The 24,408-nt window shown below is 39.6% G+C and overlaps 1 protein-coding gene across 2 annotated transcripts in view; it reads left to right on the forward strand.

Moving 5' to 3' along the window:
- Positions 1–24,408, forward strand: part of GRM5 (glutamate metabotropic receptor 5) — a 452,554-nt gene that overhangs the window by 305,616 nt on the left and 122,530 nt on the right. For both annotated transcript variants that reach the window (XM_036324725.1, XM_036324724.1), the window contains exon 4: positions 16,242–16,477. In XM_036324725.1, the coding sequence (XP_036180618.1) occupies positions 16,242–16,477 (236 nt within the window). The remainder of the gene's footprint in view (positions 1–16,241; positions 16,478–24,408) is intronic.

Consider the following 24,408-nt stretch of genomic DNA (forward strand, 5'->3'; position numbering starts at 1 on the left):
TAATTTACTTTTACCATCTTTTTTTAAATCATCTCTTATTTTTGCTATCCTTTCTATGGCCTTGCTCTCATAGAATGCCCTTGTTTTTTGTTTGCTTGTTTGTTTTGTTTTTATTTCTCCACACACACCCCTCCTTTGACAGCTTCTTCTAGGCCACCCTGACCTTCTTAGTAATCTTATGCCACAGTTGATTGCCTAGACCACTTTTGCAGTCAGACCCTCAAATCTCTTTCAAACCTGATCTTACACTTCACTCATTTAGCAAAATCTATTGTATCATTCAGCTGCTGCAGCCCTATTTCTAAACTGTAGAGATCTACTAGAGAAAAGCATGCCAGTCTGTGGTGTGATGATCCAAATCAGCTTTGTCTTCTTCCTCTTTTCCCCTTAAATCCTACTCCACTAAGATCTGGCTTCTGTCATTACCATTCCACCAAACCTCCCCAGTAGTATTGCCAGATCCTAAAGGCGGTCTAAAGCCCTATGCTCTCTGTTGAATCAAACACTGTTGGCTGTACTGTTCCTTTTGAAGCTCTTGCCTTCTTTGACTTTGTGTCAGCCCTCCACTCCCCATCACTACTACCATTGTTATTCTCTTCCTTCTTGACATTTTCTTTATCAAAATCCTAAAAGGACATCTCCTCCTCCATGCATTCCATAAGTATTGGTATTATGTGGACTTCTACATTTCTCCCTTGCTCATATCATGCAAAACACAATCATGGGTAATCACATTTCTGCTAATAGTTCTGTTAAATGCTGATTTGTTGACCACATTTACATTAAATACCTCAGGCCAGACTTCTCTAAATTTAGATTATATGTGTAATTGCATTCTTGACATAATCCACTTGAATAGCTTACATACATTTCAAAGTCAAGATATCTAAAACCAAACTTCCCAACATGTTTCTTTTTAGTGAATGGTACTGGTCACTCAAATAAGAAAATTCAGTCATTCTAGACTCCTTTTCCTTCCTCCCCCTCCACATAATATTAATAAACAAATCCTGCCTCGTTGAACTCCTAAATGTAGTGTTTCTTACCTTAGTGCCTTTCTTTTCATTCTGTGATCAGTTCCCTTTTTTAAATCCTCATCAGCCCTCACTTGAATTACTGCAGTAGCTCCTAACAAGTACCCTTGCTTTTATTCTTCTATGTGTGTAAAAGAGTCTTCTGTCAAAACTATAAATTGAATTGTGTCACATTCATGTTTAAAATTTCTGTAAAAAACTAAACTGCTGGCCAGCATAACCAGGATCATGGACATCGGTTGCTTGTGACTTCAGTTGTCCTCACAAGAGGACCCACTAGCAACTAGCCAAAGACAAGGTGGCTTTGTCAAAACCCCAGAACTTAGGGGTGAGGTGAAGCACCCCTCTGGAACACAGAGACTGAGAAGGACCACATTTAGAAGGGCAAGAGGAGCACCTACCCTCTGACCACATCACCCCTCCCCTAGGCTGTCACAGGCCCATGGTGAGAGGGCCTCTCTGGGTCTATGGTTTCACTGGTGGAGAAAATAAAAGCAGAACCCAAGGCAGACATCAAGCTCCCTTAGTGATGCGAGGTGCTTCCTTGGAGGCACACTTGGGTCTCACCTCACAGAGATAACTGGGAAATCTGTGGGTTTTGATCACTAAGAATCAGATACAAACAGAGAGAAGGGGGGTGGGGTTTACAGCAATTAGCACTCAAGTCTTGGCACACCACATTCCTCCTCATAGTTGCACCCAAGTGGTACAACTCTTTGTTTACAGTTTTAGGGAGGAAATAAAAAAGAAAGCAATTCCAAGTTGTGGGGGGATGGGCATGTATGTATATAATAGAGATTAAAACAACTCTTCAGTTTACATTTTCATGTACAAAACCAGATAATTTTGGACACAGATTTGGACCAAAGACCACATTAATAGGTCATACAGCCAGTTGCCCCGTTCATCTGCAGAGCGAAGCTTGAGTGCCCAGGGGTAGTTGTGCCAGATTCAGTTCACCAGCCAATGAGCTGCATCAGCCTTGGAGCCTCCCCTACTGCTTTTGTTCCAACTTCTTAGCCTCTCTCTCATCTTTGCCTTTCACTGACCTGCCACATAGCTCAAAGGCTAAGTCTTACCTCAGTACATCTGTTTATCTCACCCGGATTTTAGTCTCTAGAGTCCTGGCTGACCAGAAAGCTTCCTGATGGCATAAATACACTTTTTTTGGAAAGAGAAGTTTATCTAGCCTTTCTTGTTGTTTTCAGAGGAAGTTTGTCTCATCTATCATAGCTGGAGACGGATGTAGCTATTCAGTTCTAACATGTGACTTGCACTTTCAGTCCATTTAGATGAATCACTGGGCATGTGGCATCTAAATTTTTCAGGCTGTCAGGTTCTGACTCTGTCTGGCTTCTTATATAATGCCTATTTCTAAACCTTAATCTCACACCCAGGACAATCCTCAATTACTTACTGGTCTTCTACAGCCTGGCGGTGTTCAATGGTAAACCATATCTGAGAGATGTGAGAAGCTAACAATATAACAATAGACTTGGTTTCGGTGTGTGTGTTATGGGGATATTTTGTCAAGGAAAAACATGTTGCCTCAGAGTGAAATGGGAATTGAAGACAGTCCATTCTGTGTTTATGAACAGATATCAAGGTCTCTTGGCATCCTGTAATAGCTCTTTTCCGTGTGAACAGTGAGACTCTTTCATAACTTTCTAACATGACCAAGATGGGCATTTTATCAGAAGATGAATCCAGTGGTTTAAAGCAATTCTTTGTTTACAGTTTCAGGGAGGAAATAAAAAAGAAAACAATCCCAAGTTGTGGGGGAGATGGGTGTGTATGTGCATTATAGAAATTAAAATAACTCTTCACTTTATATTTTCATGTACAAAATCATATAACTTTGGAGACAGATTTGGATCAAAGACCGCATGATTGTACTGCTTCAGTTTTGGTTTCTAGATTTAGGTAGACTGAGTTTGAATCCTGTGTATCCCTGGCTGACTTAATTCTTTTCAGACTGAAGTGTCTTCATGTGAAATGTGAAGATGCAAAAATGTCTACCTCATTGGATCACATTATACATGATATCTGGCAGAGAGGAAGCATATGCATAAAGAGCTTAGAACAATGCCTGGCAGATAGCACACCCTACATACATGATCGCTGTTATTCTGTAAGTTTTCGTTTGCTGGGCTCTTATGTTGAGGAATGGGTAGTGGATGAGTTTTTTTCCTTCAGTTTATTCCTCATATGTAGCATTCTGCAGAGAAATCGGCATATGTAATGTTGATCATTAGGCTTTGCTAAATGAAAGAATAGTGTCAAACACTGCAGGCAGTTTGAACAAAGTATAAGGAAAATGTATTAGGTCCAAAATTATTAAGTCCCTTGTTATAAGAAATAAGGAAAGGAAACACGTGGGGGAGGGGGCAGTTATACTTTTCAATGCCATCATGAAGTCTGCCTGATTGTTTGAAATTTAATATATTTTCAAAAAGTAATTATTGGCTGTTTGGCTGAACATTATGCTTAGCTTAGCAGCATAACAAGATTAACTAGTCCAGTTCAGTGAAAGAGGCATTTACAGACTGAAAACTGGAGAATTATTCTAAGCAAAGAAGCTTCATGAGAAAACATAAAGGTTATATAAAGCTGTGGATACTCTATTCATAACATGCTTTCTCTACTTAACTGAACCATTTAGCTTACTATGTTGCACATTTTATGCAATCACCTCAATTTTTGCCTTTCTTCAAATGGCTATAATATGCCAAGAGAAACAATGGATTGTGTAATTCACAAAATAGTCTACTTACACAAATTTTCTCAGCCTCTCCTCTGTGAAGGATGGGTATTGTAAGGAGGCATTCTTAGAGGGATAAGACTTTAAACCAGAGGGGAGAGTGCCTGGTATCCTAGAGCCCACATTGAGGTAAGGGTAGATAGTCTGTCTATCCCAGTATGTTTAATATTGTCCATCATTTTCTATAATTCCAAAGTCTTTGGAAGTCAGTCTATTCTGAACAAACCCACAATTAGGTCAGACCTCCTAGGATTGTTCCTTCCGATAGTAACATGTTTGGCCTTCCAAGAGAGGAAAATATAGGACAGAGGTGGGGAGTGGTAATGATCACACATTTAGCAGCTTCAGACAATATTCATTTACTACCTCATACTTTCTGGAGGTCAGGAGTATGGCCATGTATGGCCTTAGTGGGTTCACTATTCAGAGTTAAAAGGCTGACATCAGGTATTGCCCCCATGCATTTCTTTCTGGAAACATTGTGGGAGAATCTGTTTCCAAACCCATTCAACTTTGTGGCTGAATACAGTTATTTTTGGATGTACACCTGAGTGCCTGTTTCCTTCCGGTTCTTAGCTGAGGGTCACTCCCAGGTCCTGGAGGTCACCTGGACTCCTTTACACAAAGCTCCCTGTGTTGTCAGACCCAGCAATGGAGCTTTTCCGCCAGCTGTCTCATGCCAACTGCCTCTCATGATTGAATCACTTGGTCCAGGAAGAGCCACTCCCTTGTCAGGGATCACCTGACTAGGTCAGTCTTGCTGAGGATAATCTCCCTATTTTAAGGTCAATTTATTTGGGATTTTTTTTAAACATATTTTTATTGATTTCAGAGAGGAAGGAGAGGGGGAAAGAGATAGAAACATCAATGATGAGAGAGAGCCCTAATCGGTTTGGCTCAGTGGATAGAACATTGACCTGCGGACTGAAGGGTCCCAGGTTCGATTCTGGTCAAGGGCATGTACCTTGGTTGCGGGCACATCCCCAGTAGGGGGTGTGCAGGAGGCAGCTGATCAATGTTTCTCTCTTGTCAATGTTTCTATCTCTCTATTCCTCGCCCTTCCTCTCTGTGAAAAATCAATAAAATATATTTTTAAAAAATGATGAGAGAAAATCATTGAGCAGTGGCCTTCTGCATGCTCCCCACTGGGAATTGAGCCCACAACTCAGGTATGTGCCCTGACTGGGAATTGAACCATGAACTCCTGGTTCATAGGTTGATGCTCAATCACTCAAGCCCGGCAATTTATTTGGGATCTTAAGTACATCTTGAAAATTCCTTCACCTATCTAGAGTAATGTTTGATTGAAAAAGTTGAAAGCATGTGTGTATACCAGATAGCAGGCACCTTGGATGCCATGTAAGATTTCTACCTGTACAGTCTCAACCCTACCCTTCCTGTCATCCATTAAATGCTTCTTCAATATCATCCCTTAAGAAACATTTCTCAGTACTTTCATCACTGTATGCCATCACTTTGGAAGCTCTGTGAAGTATAGAAAGTGCTGAAGCTCTGGAGCTAGAAAGATCTGGGTTTACACCCCTGCTATGTTTGCTGTGGGATTTTGTGTAGATTACTTGATCCCTCAGAGCCTTGTTTTCTTGCATGGTAAAAACTAGGGTTATTTTAATGACCTCTATGGCCTGAAGGGAATTAGGAAAAGTAATCCAATGGCAACCACCTATCCTATGCTAGACAGGTAGCAATGTTGATTTTCCTGACTTGTTCCTTTCAGAACATTCTGAATGTTCTGATTTAGCTCCTCTAATCCACATCTATATATAAAGGCTTCAAAGTGGGAAAACTAAGATCTACAAACCCAAGAAATAAGTTGGTTTTCAATAAATCATCTAACCATTTTCTGGAAAATTCTACATTGTGCTTCTTTTTAGAATTAATTCACTGGAGTTGACTGGTATATATTCATTAGAGATTTTATTTAAAAGCAAAATATCCTTCCTTGCTTTTCACTATTTTATTTAGTGATTCTAAGGCCTCCTACTCTATCAGGAAAGGGAAAAAAAAAGGATTATTATATGAAGACAGCCAAGCAGTCAGTAGACTCCCACTATTAGAAAAAAATCCCAAAATATCTGTTAAAATGCTATTGGTTAGAGATTTGGCAGGATGATGGTTACATGTGGGCAGAACAGCAGTTTCCATAATAATTATGTGGGTTGCGAACAGATTTTGGAAAAAATGCTGAATGTGGCCTAATGAATATTCTCATTAATCGTAATAGCATCAGGTAGAGAGGGCGAAGACCATTTTGGAGGAGAAACCAATTTAGCCTTTCAGAATCATTTTATAAGGCACATCTGACAGCATTGTTTTCTCAATTAAAATGAATATATGTAGTTGCTTAACAGAATTCTCTATAATTTGAAGTTTGCCTTTTAAAGACTAATTTTCTAATAAGTTATGTTAAACATCTCTTGAGTGCTTAACATGTGCCAGACATTATAATAAATCTAAGGATGAGGAGACATCAAAAACATAAAATTTATATTCTACTTGGGCAAAACAGAAATAAATGTACCTAACTTTAATACGATGATAAATGCAAAACTAAAAGCATCATAATGTTACCACTTTAAGTGCAGAAACCTTATCTTCTTGTTCACCACTATACCCCCACATTTACTAGTAGAATATGAGTTACCCAACACCTGATCTGTGAATAAGGGAATAAATGCCACCTTTGTTTGGAAGCAGAGAGGAGGGAACTATTAAATCCAGGGGAGCTTGGGAATGGTTTTTATAAGTTGCAACCAAGCTCAGTCTGTCTGCCTGATGAATGAATTGGATTTTATCACATCAGAAAACACGTGAGGAGGTGAAAGGATGGTGCTCTGTGCAGAGGACACAGCATACTCCAAGGCATTGAGGTGCAAAAGTGACATAGTTGAGAAATAAGAAACAGCATGCTATGTCTCTAATGTACAACATGTGTCTGGTAGTGTAAACAGTACCAATGTCATCAAGATAAGCAGGACTGAAGAATTCAGGGAGCAAGAATAACTACGTGTCCACCCTCGCTTTCCCTCACCCATCCCACTCACATCCCTGATATAAACATAATGACTGTAGGAATAATAGTCATTCTGATGCTTCCATTTTTAGCCAGGTACTGCTCCTTTTGATACAGCTTTTGAGGTGATTTCTTTATGCTATTTTCTCATGGCAGATGCTTTCCCAAGAACTCTGAGGAGTTGTACTGACCTAGAGGTCCGGTACCCAAATCTGTGCACGAGTGGGGTCCCTGAGCCTAGCCGGCGATCGAGGCCAATTGGGGGGGGCTAGCCAGCTGGAGGGAGGGACCCAGGGAGGTTGTCCAGCTGGCCCCTGAGGGACCCCAGGAGGTTGGCCAGCTGATGGGGGTGGCGGCTTGGCAGGGGTAGGGACCATGGGAGGTTGGCTGTGGGAGCTCACTGACCACCAAGGGGAAGCTCCTGCATTGAGTGTCTGCCACCTATTGGTCAGTGCATGTCATAATGACTGGTCGACTGGTCATTCTGGCCGTTCTGGTCATTCACTTTTACGTATATAGATAATCATGTTGCTGTTTGAGAATTCAAATAATGGAATCCTATCCATTGAATGTGATTAGCTTTCCTTGTAAATAAATCAGGAGATTCTAAATGTAAGAATGAAGAGTTTTGAAGCACCCAGAATAGTAATTGAGGTGATCAGGGAATAATCTCAGGAGCCACAATAGGAATGTGATTTTCAGTAAGTGATGATTTGGTGACTGGAAACCTAATGACTTGTACTTTTTGTGGACAGATTGAGTAAAAAGGAAAGAATATGTTCAGTATATAGGATAAATGAGGACACTTCCAATGGTCTGGAAGTCCTCGATGCCTATTCAAGCAGGTCATGGCTAAAGGACTATTGGCTTGTTGAAGGCATGTATTGGAACCTACCATAGAACCTGTGCAGTTTGAATATATAGAAGAGGCATGCAAAATGGTTACTGAATTAATGAATTAGAATGAATAGAACATGAAGACTGTTGCTAAAGGATCATCTCACGCTACATATATGTTTCTGTTTTCCACAGCAGTAACTTAAAACATATGTTGATCATACTCAATGGGCAAAAACTAAAACTATTCCCCCTAAAAACAGGAACAAGACAGGGATGCCCCCTCTCACCACTCCTGTTCAACATAGTACTGGAAGTACTAGCCGTTGCAATCAGACAAGAAGAAGAAATAAAAGGCATCCAGATTGGAAAAGAAGAAGTAAAACTGTCCTTATTTGCAGATGACATGATACTGTACATACAGAACCCTAAAGACTCCATCAAAAAATTATTAGACTTAATAAATGAATTCAGCAATGTAGCAGGATACAAAATTAATGCTAAGAAATCCATGGCATTTCTTTACACCAATAGTGAACTTACAGAAAGTGAAACTACAGAAGCAATTCCATTTACCATTGCACCAAAAAAATTAAAATACCTAGGAATAAACTTAACTAAGAAGGTAAAAGACTTATATGCCAAAAACTACAGGACACTGAAAAAAGAGATAGAGGAAGACATAAACAGATGGAAGAATATACCGTGTTCATGGATTGGTAGAATCAACATCATCAAAATGTCCATACTACCCAAAGCAATTTATAGATTCAATGCAATCCCCATTAAATTACCAACGGCATATTTCGCAGATCTAGAACGAACGTTCCAAAAATTCATCTGGAATAAAAAAAAGACCCCGAATAGCTGCAGCAATCCTGAGAAAGAACAAAGTAGGTGGGATCTCAATACCAGATATCAAGCTGTATTACAAAGCCACTGTTCTTAAAACAGCTTGGTACTGGCACAAGAACAGACATATAGATCAATGGAATAGAATAGAGACCCCAGAAATCGACCCAAACCACTATGCCCAATTAATATTCGACAAAGGAGGCAAGAGCATACAATGGAGTCAAGACAGTCTCTTCAATAAATGGTGTTGGGAAAATTGGACAGATACATGCAAAAGGATGAAACTAGACTACCAACTCACACCATACACAAAAATAAACTCAAAATGGATAAAAGACTTAAACGTAAGACGGGAAACCATAAAAATACTAGAGGAATCCACAGGCAGCAAAATCGCAAACATATGCCGAAGCAATTTCTTCTCTGATAATGCTCCTAAGGCAATGGAAACTAAAGAGAAAATAAACAAATGGGACTGCATCAAAATAAAAAGCTTTTGCACAGCAAAGGAAACCATCAACAAAACAACAGGAAGACCCACTACATGGGAGAACATATTTGCCAATGATACCACCGATAAGGGTTTAATTTCCAACATTTACCGGGATCTCATGAAACTTAACAAAAGGAAGATAAACAATCCAATAAAAAAATGGGCAATGGACCTAGATAGACACTTTTCGAAAGAGGACATACAGAAGGCCGAAAGACATATGAAAACATGCTCAAAGTCACTAATTATACAAGAGATGCAAATCAAAACGACAATGCGTTATCATCTCACACCTGTCAGAATGGCTATCATCAACAAATCAACAAACAACAAGTGTTGGAGAGGATGTGGAGAAAAAAGGAACCCTTCTGCACTCCTGGTGGCAATGCAGACTGGTGCAGCCACTGTGGAGAACAGTATGGAACTACCTCAAAAAACTAAAAATAGAACTCCCATTTGACCCAGTGATCCCACTACTAGGAATATATCCCAAGAAACCAGAAACGCCAATCAGAAAGGATATATGCACCCCTATGTTCATAGCAGCACAATTCACCATAGCTAAGATTTGGAAACAGCCTAAGTGCCCATCAGCAGATGAATGGATTAGAAAACTGTGGTACATATACACAATGAAATACTATGCTGCGGTAAAAAAAAAAAAGGAACTCTTGCCTTTTGCAACAGCATGGATGGAACTGGAGAGCATTATGCTAAGTGAAATAAGCCAGTCAGAGAAAGATAAATACCACATGATCTCACTCATTTGTGGATTATAGAGAACAACATAGACTGATGAAAAGGGACAGACCCAAAGACTGAGAAACAGCGATCAGGCTATCAATCCCCAGAAGGAAAGTAGGGGAGGGCGGGGGTGAGGGGAAGAGATCAACCAAAGGACTTGTATACATGTATATAAGCCAAACCAATGGACATGGACAACAGGGGGATGGGAGCATGAGTGTGCAGGGCGGGGGGGCGGGGGGAGGTTGGGGTTAATGAGGGGGATGAGGACACATTTGTAATACCTTAACTAATAATAATAATAAAAAAATGTTGATAAGAAATAAAAAAGGAAGCACATATTATATTGTCTGCATTGTAAATTTTTATATTTTTACTGGTGAGAAACATTTTAAGTTATTTAGCTTCTATACATTAACATTCAATAATTCATGAAGCTTTTTTTCATAATTTTCCAATATGAATTTTCTATTCCTGTTAGCATGTAGCTTTCAGGGGCTTTCACATTTTAGAAATGTATTTTGATATTAAATCTAGTCATTTTAAGTATTGCAGTAATTATTTTAAAGCCATAACCATTGGTATGCTTTATATGTCAGTAATTCAATACAATGAATGATAAAAATAACAATTTTAAAGTTAAAATATTTATGTCATAAGGATATCATAGAGTATCAGGTCTTTACAGTTCTATAATTCTCATTATTTCCCTCTCTCTCTTTTTAGTGCCAACAGCTATTATTCAGGATACAAAAACATAAGCAAAATAGAGTGGGTTCAATATGGCACTGGAATCACAAATACAAGTGTTAACTTGTATTTTTAACATTCAAATCAATTTTGTATGTAGAAATTAGATAGAAATCTAGGAAAAGGAATACTAGAGAGCATAGCAAGGGCAATCTGATTATTGTAGACCCCAACTTGCATTCATTTTCTCCATTTTTTTTACCCAAACCTGATGTCTGCCTTCTTGCTCTTGGGAACTCTGGATAACATATAAATACTATGCTTGGGAGTTATTTTAAACAGTAAAATCAATTAAAAAGAAACACAAAAAAATAAATTTTACTGAATAGATCACTCTGCAAATATAGAATCCTATATAATAAAAGCCTAATATGTTAAGTGTCCGACCATTTGAGCAGTCACTATGACGCACACTGACCACCAGGGGGCAGATGCTCCAACCAGTAGGTTAGCTTGTGGCTGGGGTCCGGCCAATCAGGACTGGGCTAGATGGGCCAGACATGCCCTGGAGCCCTCCCACAATTTCTCCCCAGCCTCAATTGTGCACTGGTGGGGTCCCTCGGCCTGGCCTGTGCCCTCTCGCAATGTGGGACCCCTCAGGGGATGTTGGAGAGCTGGTTTTGGCCTGATCTCCGCAGACCAGGCCGAGGGATCCCACCAGTGCCATGCACCGGGCCTCTAGTCTGCATATAATGAGGATGGAGTCATTATCAAAGAATTGGAAAGAAAATAATGAAATAGATTAGAGGAGATGGGTAAAATATCAACCAGTGAAAAGAGAAAAATTAGGTGGATGGCTGGCTGGACAGATGACTTCATGAATGGATGGATGAATGGATGTGTGAATAGATGGATAGATAGAAGATGATAGATAGATAGATAGATAGATAGATAGATAGATAGATAGATAGATACACACATACAAACATAATGTAGAAAAGTGCCTTAAATATGGTATATTTCCAGTTTGTTCCCTAATCTTCCTGATCTTTTTTCTTATTTCGTAAAATATTAGTCATCTAAAGATATTAAAGTAATGCCAAAATCTTGACAGTCCACTCTATCAATGCAATAGAAACCATTAGATAGTAGAAAAGTAAACCCAAGTTTTTCTTGGTATATCATTTTACTTTTAAATATATTATTCCTCACTTAGACATACCCTATCATCTTAACACAAATCTTAGAAGCACATTTTTATTAAAATGTTAATTTTTAATAAACTAAAGTAAATATAGCACCCATCTAACTTAGCCAGCATAGAATGAACTTTCTTGAGACTTACATATCAAATAATCCCCAGTAAGTTTAAATAGAATAATCCTGCTTTGTTACATAGATATTGGAACTTTCTGTTTACACACAAACTCCTCTATGATTTTTATTTTGCTGTTGAATGAAAGAATATGGGTCAAAATTATTTTAAACTCACAACTCTAACTTGCAAGCTATTATTAAAATATCACTTCTGGCTAAATTGTTAAACATAGAGAAGAGATTTATACCTTTATACCAAAAGGTTCAATTCCCAGTTAAGGGCAAGTACCTGGGTTGCAGGTTCAGTTCCCAGCCTAGTTGGGGTGCATGTAGGAGGCAACCAATCTAGGTGTCTCTCTTCTCTCTCTCCCTCTCCCTCTTCCTCTCTCTTTCTCTTTCTCTCCTCTCTGCCTCCCTTTCCTCCCTTCCTCCCTCTTTAAAAATCAATAGAAAAAATATCCTCAAGTGAGGATTAACAAAAAAATAAATAATAAATAAGTTTAAAAAGCTAAAAAACATGATGAGAGATGAGTAAATTCACACACTCTGGTTCTAACACTTTTCATAGAATATAACCTTCAAAAAAAGTTTATCAGAACAGGCTTTTACAATCCCCATTAAATTCAATGAATGAATTGTGAAGGGTAAATTGGACCCATTGTAATCTTATATTTCTTATGTAATATGCATAGTCATAGCATTACTTGAGAGCAAGCTCCTGTTAACAAAAGGAGCAATTTAAATCCTCTCTTCCTTGGAGAATGGGTGCTTGACAAACAGAGCTTCCTGTCTCCTTCGCAGCACGCCCATGCATCTCCTCAAGTGCCAATGAGACCCACACTCTCATACCAATGATATAATAAATCCTCCAAAACAGAGGGAGAAAATGAGGCAAACAAGCCCACTTCATTTCAATTTGTCAGCTTTAAATAAAATCTTCTGCAGCTGAAAATGAGAATCTTGAGGGAAGATAATGTGAGAAGTAATGAAATTCAACACGGGAATGAAACATATTGCTTTTTTTTTCCTGATCTGCCACAAAAGTTTTTGAAATTTCACCATAGATAATTTAGAATGAAATACCTTCTTGTCAAGGAGGACTTAGAGGAAGAATTAGCTTATTTTGTTTGTTTATTTTTTTTCTTCTACCACCTACTGAGGACTTAGGAAATATCTCGTTTTCTTGAGCCCCTATGATATCTTAATGAGTAATCTATGACCTTTGGAACGACTCTCACTACCAATTTTTAAGTCAGAGTTTGATATAAAAGAGTATACTGAAAAAAAATGCTTTTTGCACTAATGTTAATTAATTACTTTCATAACACGTCCCCGGGCACTGATTTCATATGCAAAATATTGGAGCATGCTCTCTGCCTGCAAAAATAAAATAGGAAGGGCAAAAGATCAATTTGGAGAATGGTAAAAATCTATTGACATTCTGATAAATAAAAATAGCTGGATATCAATTAAGTAAACAATGATTGTTTAATGTAAGTCTTTTCCTTCACCCTTTCCCCAGTGCCCACTCCCCCAACCCAGCTTATTTTCACAGGCCAGCAATGCATTCAGAAGGCTTCATTCTGTTCTTCCACTCAACACTTTCTGTATCCCTTCTCTTCACTCTTTGGTGTTATTTTGTTTTTTCATTGTTGAATTTCCCCTTGATTTTCTTTATCTTTCTTGAAAGAACACTTGTACCTCTTCAAAGAAAGGCCAGCACCACTGGGTCCCAGCAGATACATAGCACAAGTTGTACAAATTCCAGTGGGAGAGAGGACAGGAAAAGTCAGTGTCTTTTTCCCCCGAATGTCCCAAGGTGTGAACAACTTTGATACTAACATCATTTCAATGTCTTTTAAAGGGTGTCCCAAAATTCCCGCAAGAAGTAATTTTGATGGAAAACATGGGTTTATAATTAAAAATTGTAAATTTTTTATTGATTCATAAAGGATATAGTATAGGGTTATGTATGGAATAGATATCAGGTAAATAGCCTCCACAGCTTTGCTGGCACATATGCACTCTTTTGTTGAAATTTTCCATGACTGTTTTGCATAAATGTGGCTGAATTTCGATGAGGCTCATTTTCCTTTTGATGGCTTGGTCAATCGACAAAATTGTCACATTTGGGGGTCAGAAAATCCACGAGTGATTGTTGAGAAACAAATGCATCCACAACGTGTCACTGTTTGGTGCGGATTTTGGGCTGGAGGCATCATCAGACCATTCTTCTTTGAAAATGCAGCTGCTCAGGCAATAACAAAAGAGTGCGTATGTGCCAGCAAAGCCGTGGAGGCCATTTACCCAATGTGCTATTCCATGCATAACCCTATACTGTATAATTTATGAATCAATAAAAAATTTACAATTTTAAATTATAAACCTGTGTTTTCTATCAAAATTACTTCTTGCGTGAATTTTGGGACACCCTTTATTTCCAATGTTATGTCTTATGCATTTTTCTTATCAGCTAAGAATACTTTTACTTAAGCTGTTATACTCAGACCATTACACCATGAACTCTCTGATTTTAACTCTTTTATTTTAAAACTAGGGTCCCAGTGCATGAATCCGTGCACCTTGAAAGGAACTATGGATCGCGAGGCTGCGGTGGGCACAGGGGCGGGTCTTGGCCATCCTCCGTGCCCCCACCCAGCCCCTCCCACCGTGGGCCCCCTGGTCCCCTGTCTGCCGACAGTCCCGCTCCCATCGCCACCATCACTCCCACTCACTGACAGTGTGGAGTGATTGGGCCAGCGCTGTCAGCGGGTGTGAGCAATGGCTGCTGCCCTGCTCGCTCCTCAGGAGCAGGGGGAGGTAGAGAAGCCCTGGGTGGTGATTGGGGCTGGCAGCCACCTCTCGCACCCACTGCCAGCACCAGAGCTGCCACTTGCACCTGCTGCTGGCGCCCAGTGCTGGTCCCAACCGCTTGGCGCCATTGGTGGGTGTGAGTGGCAGCTCCAGCGTTGGCAGCAGGTGCAAGCGGGGCCCGGCGCCGGCAAGAGGTGCGAGTGCTGGGCGGGACCATGGTGCGTGGGAGCAAAGAATTTTCAGTAACCAACAGAGGCTCACCCTGATGATAGCAGCTGGTGCCCCGCCTGGTCTGGCGCCACCGCTCACCTGCTCCACCATCCCACCACAGCCAATGCCTGCCATGTTCTGCGAGTGCCCCTGGGTGTCAGTGCACATCATAGTGACCAGTTGTTCGATTGTTTGGTTGTTCCACTGTTTGGTCTATTTGCATATTAGGGATTTTTATATATAGATTCATAGATTTTGAGTGATCAGTGCACAGAATGACAGCAACACTGAGGCATATGTTCCTTGACACCATCGATGGCACATTGTTAAGATGTTCTTTCAATCACTCTAATGTAAAACATAATTTCCTATGCGTATTTTAAATGTATTAGAGAAATAGGATGGGGTGGGGAAGACTATACGAACGATGAAATACAAGGACTCACTTTGAGGCGCAGACAAATCACTATATTTTTTTTATTTTTGTTAATCCTCACCGGAGGATATTTTTTCATTGACTTTTAGAGATGGTGGAAGGGAAGGGGAGAGACAAAGTGAAAGAAACATCAATGAGAAAGAGACACATAGATTGGTTGCCTCCCGTACCCAGCTGGGCCAGAGATCCAGCCTGCAGCCAAGGTACATGCCCTTGACAGGAATTGAACCCAGGGCCCTTTATTGAGCAGGCTAACACTCTATCCTCAGAGCCAAACTGGCTAGGGCAGCAAGCTTTTGTATTTGTTTTTTTTAACCTCTATAATTCACTTGTAAAATGTAAAAGAGGAAAGGAAGAAAGAAAGAAAGAAAGAAAGAAAGAAAGAAAGAGAGAGAGAGAGAGAGAGAGAGAGAGAGAGAGAGAGAGAGGGAGGGAGGGAGGGAGGGAGGGAGGGAGGGAGGGAGGGAGGGAGGAAGGAAGGAAGGAAGGAAGGAAGGAAGGAAGGAAGGAAGGAAGGAAGGAAGGAAAGAGGGAGGGAGGGAGGGAGGGAGGGAAAGAGAAACATGTCATAGGATGGTTAAGTTAATAATAAGCATGTTTTAGAAATATTTTATTCTTATTTTACGATCATTATAATAATTCTATTAAGAAAAAATGTATTTAAAGTGAACTTGACTTAGCTATAAAATGTTCAGTAAATAGTGTGAATGGTGATATGCAGCTTCCAGGCATACATTATATTTTGCAACCAGTGAAATTCTGCCAAACCATTAAGTTATTCTCTACAGTTCAAGGCAAGTGGGGTTTGTGCCTTTCAGCACTTTTAGACCCAAGGTTTCCATTGTGCTTTGCATTTTTAATTCTAACAGACCGCTATCTCAAAATCATGTAGGTGTAATGCAGGACCATGATGTGGCCTGAAATAGCCATTTAATGACAGCTTTTCAAAAGGAAAGCCAATGGAACCCTTTGCTGCGGAGGTACCTATTCTAAGCCAGGGGTTGTCTGTTTCCTCACAGTGATGGCTGGGCTGACAGGTATGATGTGACTGACGGGTATCAGCGAGAAGCTGTTGGTGGAATCACAATCAAGCTCCAATCTCCCGATGTCAAGTGGTTTGATGATTATTATCTGCAGCTACGGCCAGAAACAAACCTCCGAAACCCTTGGTTTCAAGAGTTTTGGCAGCATCGTTTTCAGTGCCGGCTGGAAGGGTTTGCACAGGAGAACAGCAAATACAACAAGACCTGCAACAGTAAGCAGATTTATTGTTTCATTCTACCACCGGTCTCGACAATTTTGTTTCATCTCTTCGTATAATTCATTTGGAGTTTTCCATAGAAATCACTAAATGAACCCTTAATTAATACAAACTACTTTCTGTTGGTTCATGTTTCCATTTAGCAATCTTACATATATCTCAGTTAGTTTACCCCCTCACACTTCTTTTGCTATTGCTATACAATTCACGTTTTATATATAGTACTACAGAGCTTTGTTAGGGTATTTGCTAGAAATAGTCAACAGTGTCCAGGGCCCTTCATTATGTTCAGTATCTTCAATACTGAAGAATCCCCTTTAGTATGTTTTATAAAGTGCTGGCAACAAATTCCATCAGTGTTTTGTTTTTTTCGTTTTTTTCCTGAGAGTATCTTTATTGCACATTTAGTTTTGAAGGACCTACTTACTGAGTATAGCATTCTATATTGGCAGGTTTTCTTTTCTTTTCTTTTTTAATTGTTGACACTACAACAGATGTCCCCATTTTTCCCCCCTTTGCCCACCTCCACCCAATCCCAGCCCCACCCCCACTTCCCTCTGGCCATCACCACACTGTTGTCATTGCCTATGGGTTATGCATTTATGTTCTTTGGCTAATCCCTTCACCTGCTTTTATCCAATCCCCCTCTCCTCCTCCGCCCTAACAGCTGTCAGTCTCTTATATGGATCCATGCCTCTGGTTCTATTTTGTATATCAGTTTCTTTTGTTCATTAGATTCCACATATAAGTGAGATCTTATGGTATTTGTCTGCCTCTGACTGGCTTATTTCACTTCGCATAGTAATCTCCAGGTCCATCCATGCTGTTTCAAAAGGTAAGATAAAAAAATAAATAAATAATGTGATTTAAATAATAATAATAATAATAATAATAATAATAATAAAGAAGGCAGGTTTCCTTTTATTTAATTTTATTTTTTTCAGCGGTTTTTTTTTTCCCTTTAAAAACAGCATTCTGTTTCCTGGATTCCATGATTTCATTGAGAAGTTAGCCACGGCTCTTAATATTTCCCTGGTAGTAATATGTCTTTTTTCTTAGCTTTTTTTTTTTTTTAATATATTTTATTGATTTTTTACAGAGAGGAAGGGAGAGAGATAGAGAGTTAGAAACATCGATGGGAGAGAAACATCGATCAGTCACCTCCTGCACATCTCCCACTGGGGATGTGCCCGCAACACAGGTACATGCCCTTGACCGGAATCGAACCTGGGACCCCTCAGTCCGCAGGCCGACGCTCTATCCACTGAGCCAAACCGGTTTCGGCTTTTCTTAGCTTTTAATGTTAACCTTTAGTTAACTATGAGGAGAGTAGGAATGGATTCCCTTAAATATTTCTTTCTTAAGGTTACCAAACATTTCTAAACTTGTAGATGACAGATTCTTACCAGTTTTGAAAACTCCCAGAAATTATTTCCTAAAACATTCACTCTATCATATTTCTGTTTGCTGCTCCTGGTGCCCAGTTATACAATGTGAGACTATTTGACAGTGTCACACATGTGACCGTTTATCTGTCCCTTCATATCTTTTTTCTGTGTCCTGTTTCATTATTTTCTGTTATTCTCTTTTTGATTTCACTAATCATGTCTTCTCCTATGTCTGTCTGCTGTTAACCAAAATAAGAGGTACTTCATTTCTGATACGGTGTTTAACAAACCCAGAATGCCAATTTAATTCTTGTTAATAGTTTCCAGTTTTATGTTAATGTTTTCCTTCTCACCTTTTTTTTCAATCCTTTACTTTGTTTCCTTAAACATATTGATCATAGTTATTTTATGGTCCTTCTGGATCTTTGGTAGTCTATTTCTATTGACCGATTTCTCTTAGTTATTGGTCCCATTCTATGTTTCCTGACACATGTACAGTATATTTTCTTTTATGCTAGACAATGAGTTGAAAATCACCATAAAGATTAAATTTTTACGTTATTTTTCCCCCAGCGATAGCTTGCCTTTTCCAGATTCAAAGAAATTGAGATGGTATAGGTTGTAGCATAAAATAGCAGCAATCAAACGCTCGTTAAAATATCTTTAAGGAACAATTAGCACGGAATTTTAATTGAGAGTCTAGCTATTATATTCCCTGCTCTGGATGACTGACTCACAGATTTTCACTATTTTTGAGCTTTGCTCTCCAGCCTCCTGCACCATAATGTTTCTAAGTTTGGCATATTTCATGGGGGGAAAAACTAACTGAAGTTTGAGCAGTTTCCATTCTTCAAGTGGAGATTTTTCCCCAAATAATACAAAACAATGGGAGACTTTAGTCTTTCTCTTCAGAATCTTGAGCCTCTCATGCCACCTGCAGAATCAGCAACTGAATCAGGAGGGGAAATGGCTGTCATGCACTTAGGGCTCCTGGGGTTTAGAAACTGACATACCAGATCATTTCAAATTCCAAAACTTTTTCTGGTTTCTCTTTTTCTAGCAGTGTCCTATGCCAGGTGGAATTATGCATCCCCCCCACCCATCCCAGCAGCAATTCATGTCCTTTCCCAGAACCTCAGAAGGAGACTATTTAGAAATAGCATCAGTGCAGATGTAATTAGACAAGAGGAGGACATACTGGAATAAGATGAACTCTTAATCCAATGTGCCTGATGTCTTTGTAAAAAGAGAAACAGAGACGCACAGGGAAAATGCCATGGGGAGGCATAGGCAGAAACTGGAATGATGCTGCCGAAAGACAAGGGCTGCCAAGGACTTACAGCTGCCACCAGAAGCTAGAAAGAGGCAGGGAAGGGCTCTACCCATGGTCTCTGAGAAAGCGTGGCCCTGCTGGCCCCTTGATTTTGGACCTCTAAAATCCAGAACTGTGAGAGATTAAATTTGTTTATTTATTTATTTTAATATATTTGTATTGATTTCAGAGAGGAAGGGAGAGGGAGAGAGAGAGGAACATCAGTGCTGAGAGAAAATCATTGCTTGGCTGCATCCTGCATGCCCCACACAGGGGATCGAGCCCACAACCCGGGCATGTGCCCTGACCGGGAATCAAACCAGAACCTCCTGATTCATAGATCAATGCTCAACCACTGAGCTACGCCAGTGGGGCTAAATTTGTTGTTTTAAGCCATGTAGTTTGTGGTACTTTGTTAGGCAGCCCTAGGAAATACGTCTCTTTATTTAGACCAAGCTGGATCATCACCTGGGTCCAGAACCTGCAGATACCTCAGATAATAAAGCAGCCGGTGCCACCTGCCCACTTCTGTAGGTCTACTCTCTGCTAGTTCATTTTCTTGTTGCTTCCATACATTGTCACTGCCTTTACTTTTATTTTTTATTTTTGCATTACTTTGGCCTGTTAAAGCAATGCAATGAAAGAATTTTTATTTGCTTTCTTTTCCATTTTGCTTAACACCAGAAGTTCCTCCTTTAGTCTTTTAAAAATATATATACATTTCTATTGATTTCAGAGAGTAAGGTAAGAGAGAGAGACAGAAACATTAACGATGAGAGAGAATCATTGATGGGCTACCTCCTGCACACACTCTATTGGAGATCGAGCCTGCAATCCAGGCACATGCCCTGACCAGGAATAGATCTGTGGCCTCCTGGTTCATAGGTCAATGCTCAATCACTAAGCCACCAGGGCCAGGCTACTCTTTATTCTTAATAATTGTTACTCCCCTGCAATCCCAATCTTGATGTATAAATAAAGTCTACCATTTATAATGTCTAAAATGTTTATACTTTTGTTATTTTTGTGTTTTTTAAGCATTTAGAAACTTAAATCAAAATATTACTATAGCCCTTTTATGTTTCAACTATGCTGTATTGTTAACTCCAGGTTTACATATCATTAACAGTGAGCCTGATTTCAGTAAGTCTTATTTAAATTGCACAATTATATTAGACTTAAATTGTAAATTAAATTAATAATAATAAATGAAAAGCATTAAGAGTATAATTTAATTTTTCTAATTGTTTATTTAAATTACCCAGTAATAAAAGCTACAGAGGATTTAATTAATACTGTTTTCTAATAACTGCATGATAGTCTATTTTTGAATCAATTTAAGGACTCATTTCCTTTAGAGCAGCGGTTCTCAACCTGTGGGTCGCAACCCCTTTGGCGGTTGAACAACCCTTTCACAGAGGTCGCCTAAGACCATCCTGCATATCAGATATTTACATTATGATTTTATAACAGTAGCAACATTACAGTTATGAAGTAGCAACGAAAATAATTTTATGGTTGGCTCACAACATGAGGAACTGTATTTAAAAGGCCAAAAGGTTGAGAACCACTGCTTTTAGAGTTATACTCTGTCATCCACTGACATTCAGTCGCTTTCTCCTTTCTATAAATTCTCCTCTCACTTCCACTAACTTCCAGAGGCGTCATTTATGACATTAGCACACAAACATCCTCACCTGGATATCCTGAAGGCACCTCAAACTTTTGTATGTAAAACTAACCTCATCATGACTTCTGTAACCACAGCCTCCAACTTCATTGTCCTCCTTCTTGAATCTCCAGTTTAAGTAAAAGAGTCACTCATCCACCCTGTTTCTACCCTGTCTCCTGAGATGTAGGAGTAGGTGATTGTCATATATTCCCCTTCTCTCATCCTTTCATTAAACTGGTCACCAAATGCTGTGAATTCCACTGTTGGAAAAACGTCCACATCTGTTTCCTCTTTCTTACTGCCTGAATTCAAGAATTTCTACTACTGCTAACATTTGGTTCTTCATTATCTCTCCCATCCGGTATCAGAGTAATCTCCCTATTGAATTTTCCTTTTGATATCAGCTTCTTTCTCCTCCAATTTATCCTGAAAATTGTCCCAAAGGTGCTCATCTAAAGCAGGGGTGAGGAACCATTTTTCTGCCAAGGGCTATTTGAATATTTTTAACATCATTCACGGGCCATACAAAATGTTCAACTTAAAATTAGCCTGCTAAATGCCTTCCCATGGCATTTTTCCTGTGTGTCTATAGCCTGCTATAGACCGCCATATAGTTATTAGAAAACAGTATTAATTCAATTCTCTGTAGCTTTTATTACCAGGTAATTTAAGTGAGCAATTAGAAAAATTAAATTATATCCTTAATACTTTTCATTTATTATTATTTAGTTTATAATTTAAGTCTAACAATAGTAGGGCCAGACCAAAATATTTCATGGGCCTTATATGGCCCATGGGCCAGACGTTCCCCACCCCTGATCTAAAGAATAAATCTCATCATGTTACCTTCATTCTTAAAGATCTTCCTTGGTTCTCCAATGTCTGCATAAAGGAAGCTCAACTCTTTGGCTCCAGTCAAAACTTTTGAAATTCGGCATTTGCACTTACATCTTCTGTTCTTTAAACTCGTGAAATCTGTGCCACAGCCACTTCATAGACTGTGCTCTTGCATCTTAGAGCGATCTAGCCACTTCTCCCTGCCCTTTTGCACATGCTAAGTCTTTCTCAGTGGAAGGTCTACCTCAAGGTATTTGTCAATTCCACTGAACTTACATTTTCATGCTTTCTAATAACTCCAGTTTCCGTGCTCTCAGAGAAACTCATTTCCCTAACCTTTCCTTCCTGTGCCTTTTGTCTTTTAGCCTCATTCCAATCCAGATATTGAACCCAGATCCTCCACTTCCTTTATTTTTATGCCAACAAGTAACCACTCACATAGGCATCTATACTTGGAGGTGTTTCTCTTCCCTTTCTGTTACAGCAAGTTTCCAGCTAAAGGTGTCCACATCTCTCATGAACGTGTCTCAGGAGGACTGGAGATGGATTAGTTAAAGGATACTTTCTTATGCATCAGAATATTTTTCTGTCATCTTGTTTGCATTTGAAATGCATATTAGTGTTTTAGCCATTATTCGGAACACTTCACCATCTCTAAGTCTGAAAACGTGACCAAAAAAAAAAAAGCTGAAATAGTGCACTGAAAGGAAATAATTATCTGGGTAAGAAAAGTACCACAAATTAAAATAGAGTAAGTGCCACGGCTAATCTCTAGATTAAAGGTTCCTCATCCTCATACAATATTAACATTTCTGAGGTTGCATTTGGAAATAAAATTAATTCAGTGTGAAAAAAAGATTCCATGACAACATATATTGAAATGATCACATTCTGTATCCATTCTTTGGAGATCCATAATGTATATCAACATGTTGGAAAAAGACAAATCCTGCTATAAAAATGTTTAAGTACCCTTCTTTAGCCCAGCATTTTTTTTCTCTTTTACTATGAACTCATTCTTCTTATGTAACACTGACTAACACCATACTTCAGGAAAGGCTACACTAGAACAATATTAATAACCATATCCTAAAGAAAATAATCAATCCCTTTATCCTAGTGCATGTGGTAAAATCTGCTGAGCAAAAGCCCATTTCTGTCTTTATATCAGCCAGTGAATCAAGTTAAATTAGAATTTGATGTGACAGTTTGGGCTTAATATAATTCTTGGATTTTTTTACATTTTGGTACTTTTCATTGCCAGGGGAAAATTTTTTCTCCATCTCAGAGTGTGCTTTAAGGAAATGTAACACAGATGCAGATCAACCCCCTACACACACACACACACACACACACACACACACAAACACAAGCATATCAAATTTTTAAGAAACATAATCTGTCACATTTCTTCTTTTAATCCCAGAGTTTAAGAAATGAAAGTAATTATTCATCCAAGTAAGTGGTAGTGTAATTTTTCATGATGAATACTCACCAACAGAAAGTACTCAATAAGATCTGCAGAAGCAAATCCTTACATTAGAACCTGTGAAGGTTCCCAAACTCTTAAGACACTAGAATTGAAGCCCAGAATATCTATATATATAAAAGGCTCAGCGACCATCCTACCATCCAACTGGTAGCTATAATGCGCAATGACCACCAGGGGGCAGATACTCCGACCAGTAGCTGTGACGCGCACTGACCACCAGGGGGCAGACACTCAACGCAGGCGATGCTGAGCTGTGGTGACTTGGCAGCGGCAGGTCTCAGGTAACGAACCCCAGAACCAGAGAGGAGAGAGCCCAATTCTAGGGAGCTTCATCTGAGAACCACCCTCTCGCAATCCGGGACCCCTCAGGGGATGTCGGAGAGCTGGTTTCAGCCCGATCCCCACAGGCCGGTCTGAGGGACCCCACCTGCCAGAGGGACCCCACTCACTCTATAGATGCCCGTTGTGGCACGGCATGCCCCAGGTGCAGCCGGCCAGGGAGGAATCATGGGAGGTTGGCTCCAGGGCATGTCCAGCCCGTCTCGCTCAGTCCCACCCCACTGGCCCCCTTCCAATTAATTAATTTCCTTTCAGTGTGCACGGGGCACAAGTATTAAGATATTTAAAATAAACTAAAGGGAGACCTGACAAGCTTGCTGAATCAGTCACTGGAGGCATAAAGGTGCACTGTAAAAAGCATTGGCTTGACCCAGAAGATCTATATTAAAAACTCTGCCTATAGCCACCACTAGGCCTCTCAGAGTCTCCATTTTCCTGTGTGTGTGAGGTGGGGAAGATTATTAAAAATAATACCCAACTTTCAAAACTAGCGAGGCTTCAGTATGATGATGAATAGAAATACTATTAAAGATCAGATGGGAGCCTGGCCAGTGTGGCTCAGTGTTTGAGCACCAACCCATGCACCAAGCGGGCACTAATTCTATTCCCCTCAGGGCACATGCCCGATTTGGGGCTCAATCCCTGCAGGGGGCGTGCAGGAAGCATCCACTCAGTGTTCTGTTCTTGCATCGATGTTTCTCTTCCTTTTCCTCCTCTCCAAAATCAGTAAAAACATATTTAAAAAAAAAATCAGATAGGAAAATGCCTGCCTCTAACATAGATGAAATAGTAGAGGCTGGATTTACTCTCCTGCTTGAAATAACAACAACACAGGACAACATATATAAAACACAGTTTTCAAGACTTCAGACATCAAGCAGTGAA

This window comes from Myotis myotis, unplaced genomic scaffold (assembly GCF_014108235.1).
Source record: "Myotis myotis isolate mMyoMyo1 unplaced genomic scaffold, mMyoMyo1.p scaffold_m19_p_10, whole genome shotgun sequence".
Classification (NCBI taxonomy): Eukaryota; Metazoa; Chordata; class Mammalia; order Chiroptera; family Vespertilionidae; genus Myotis; species Myotis myotis.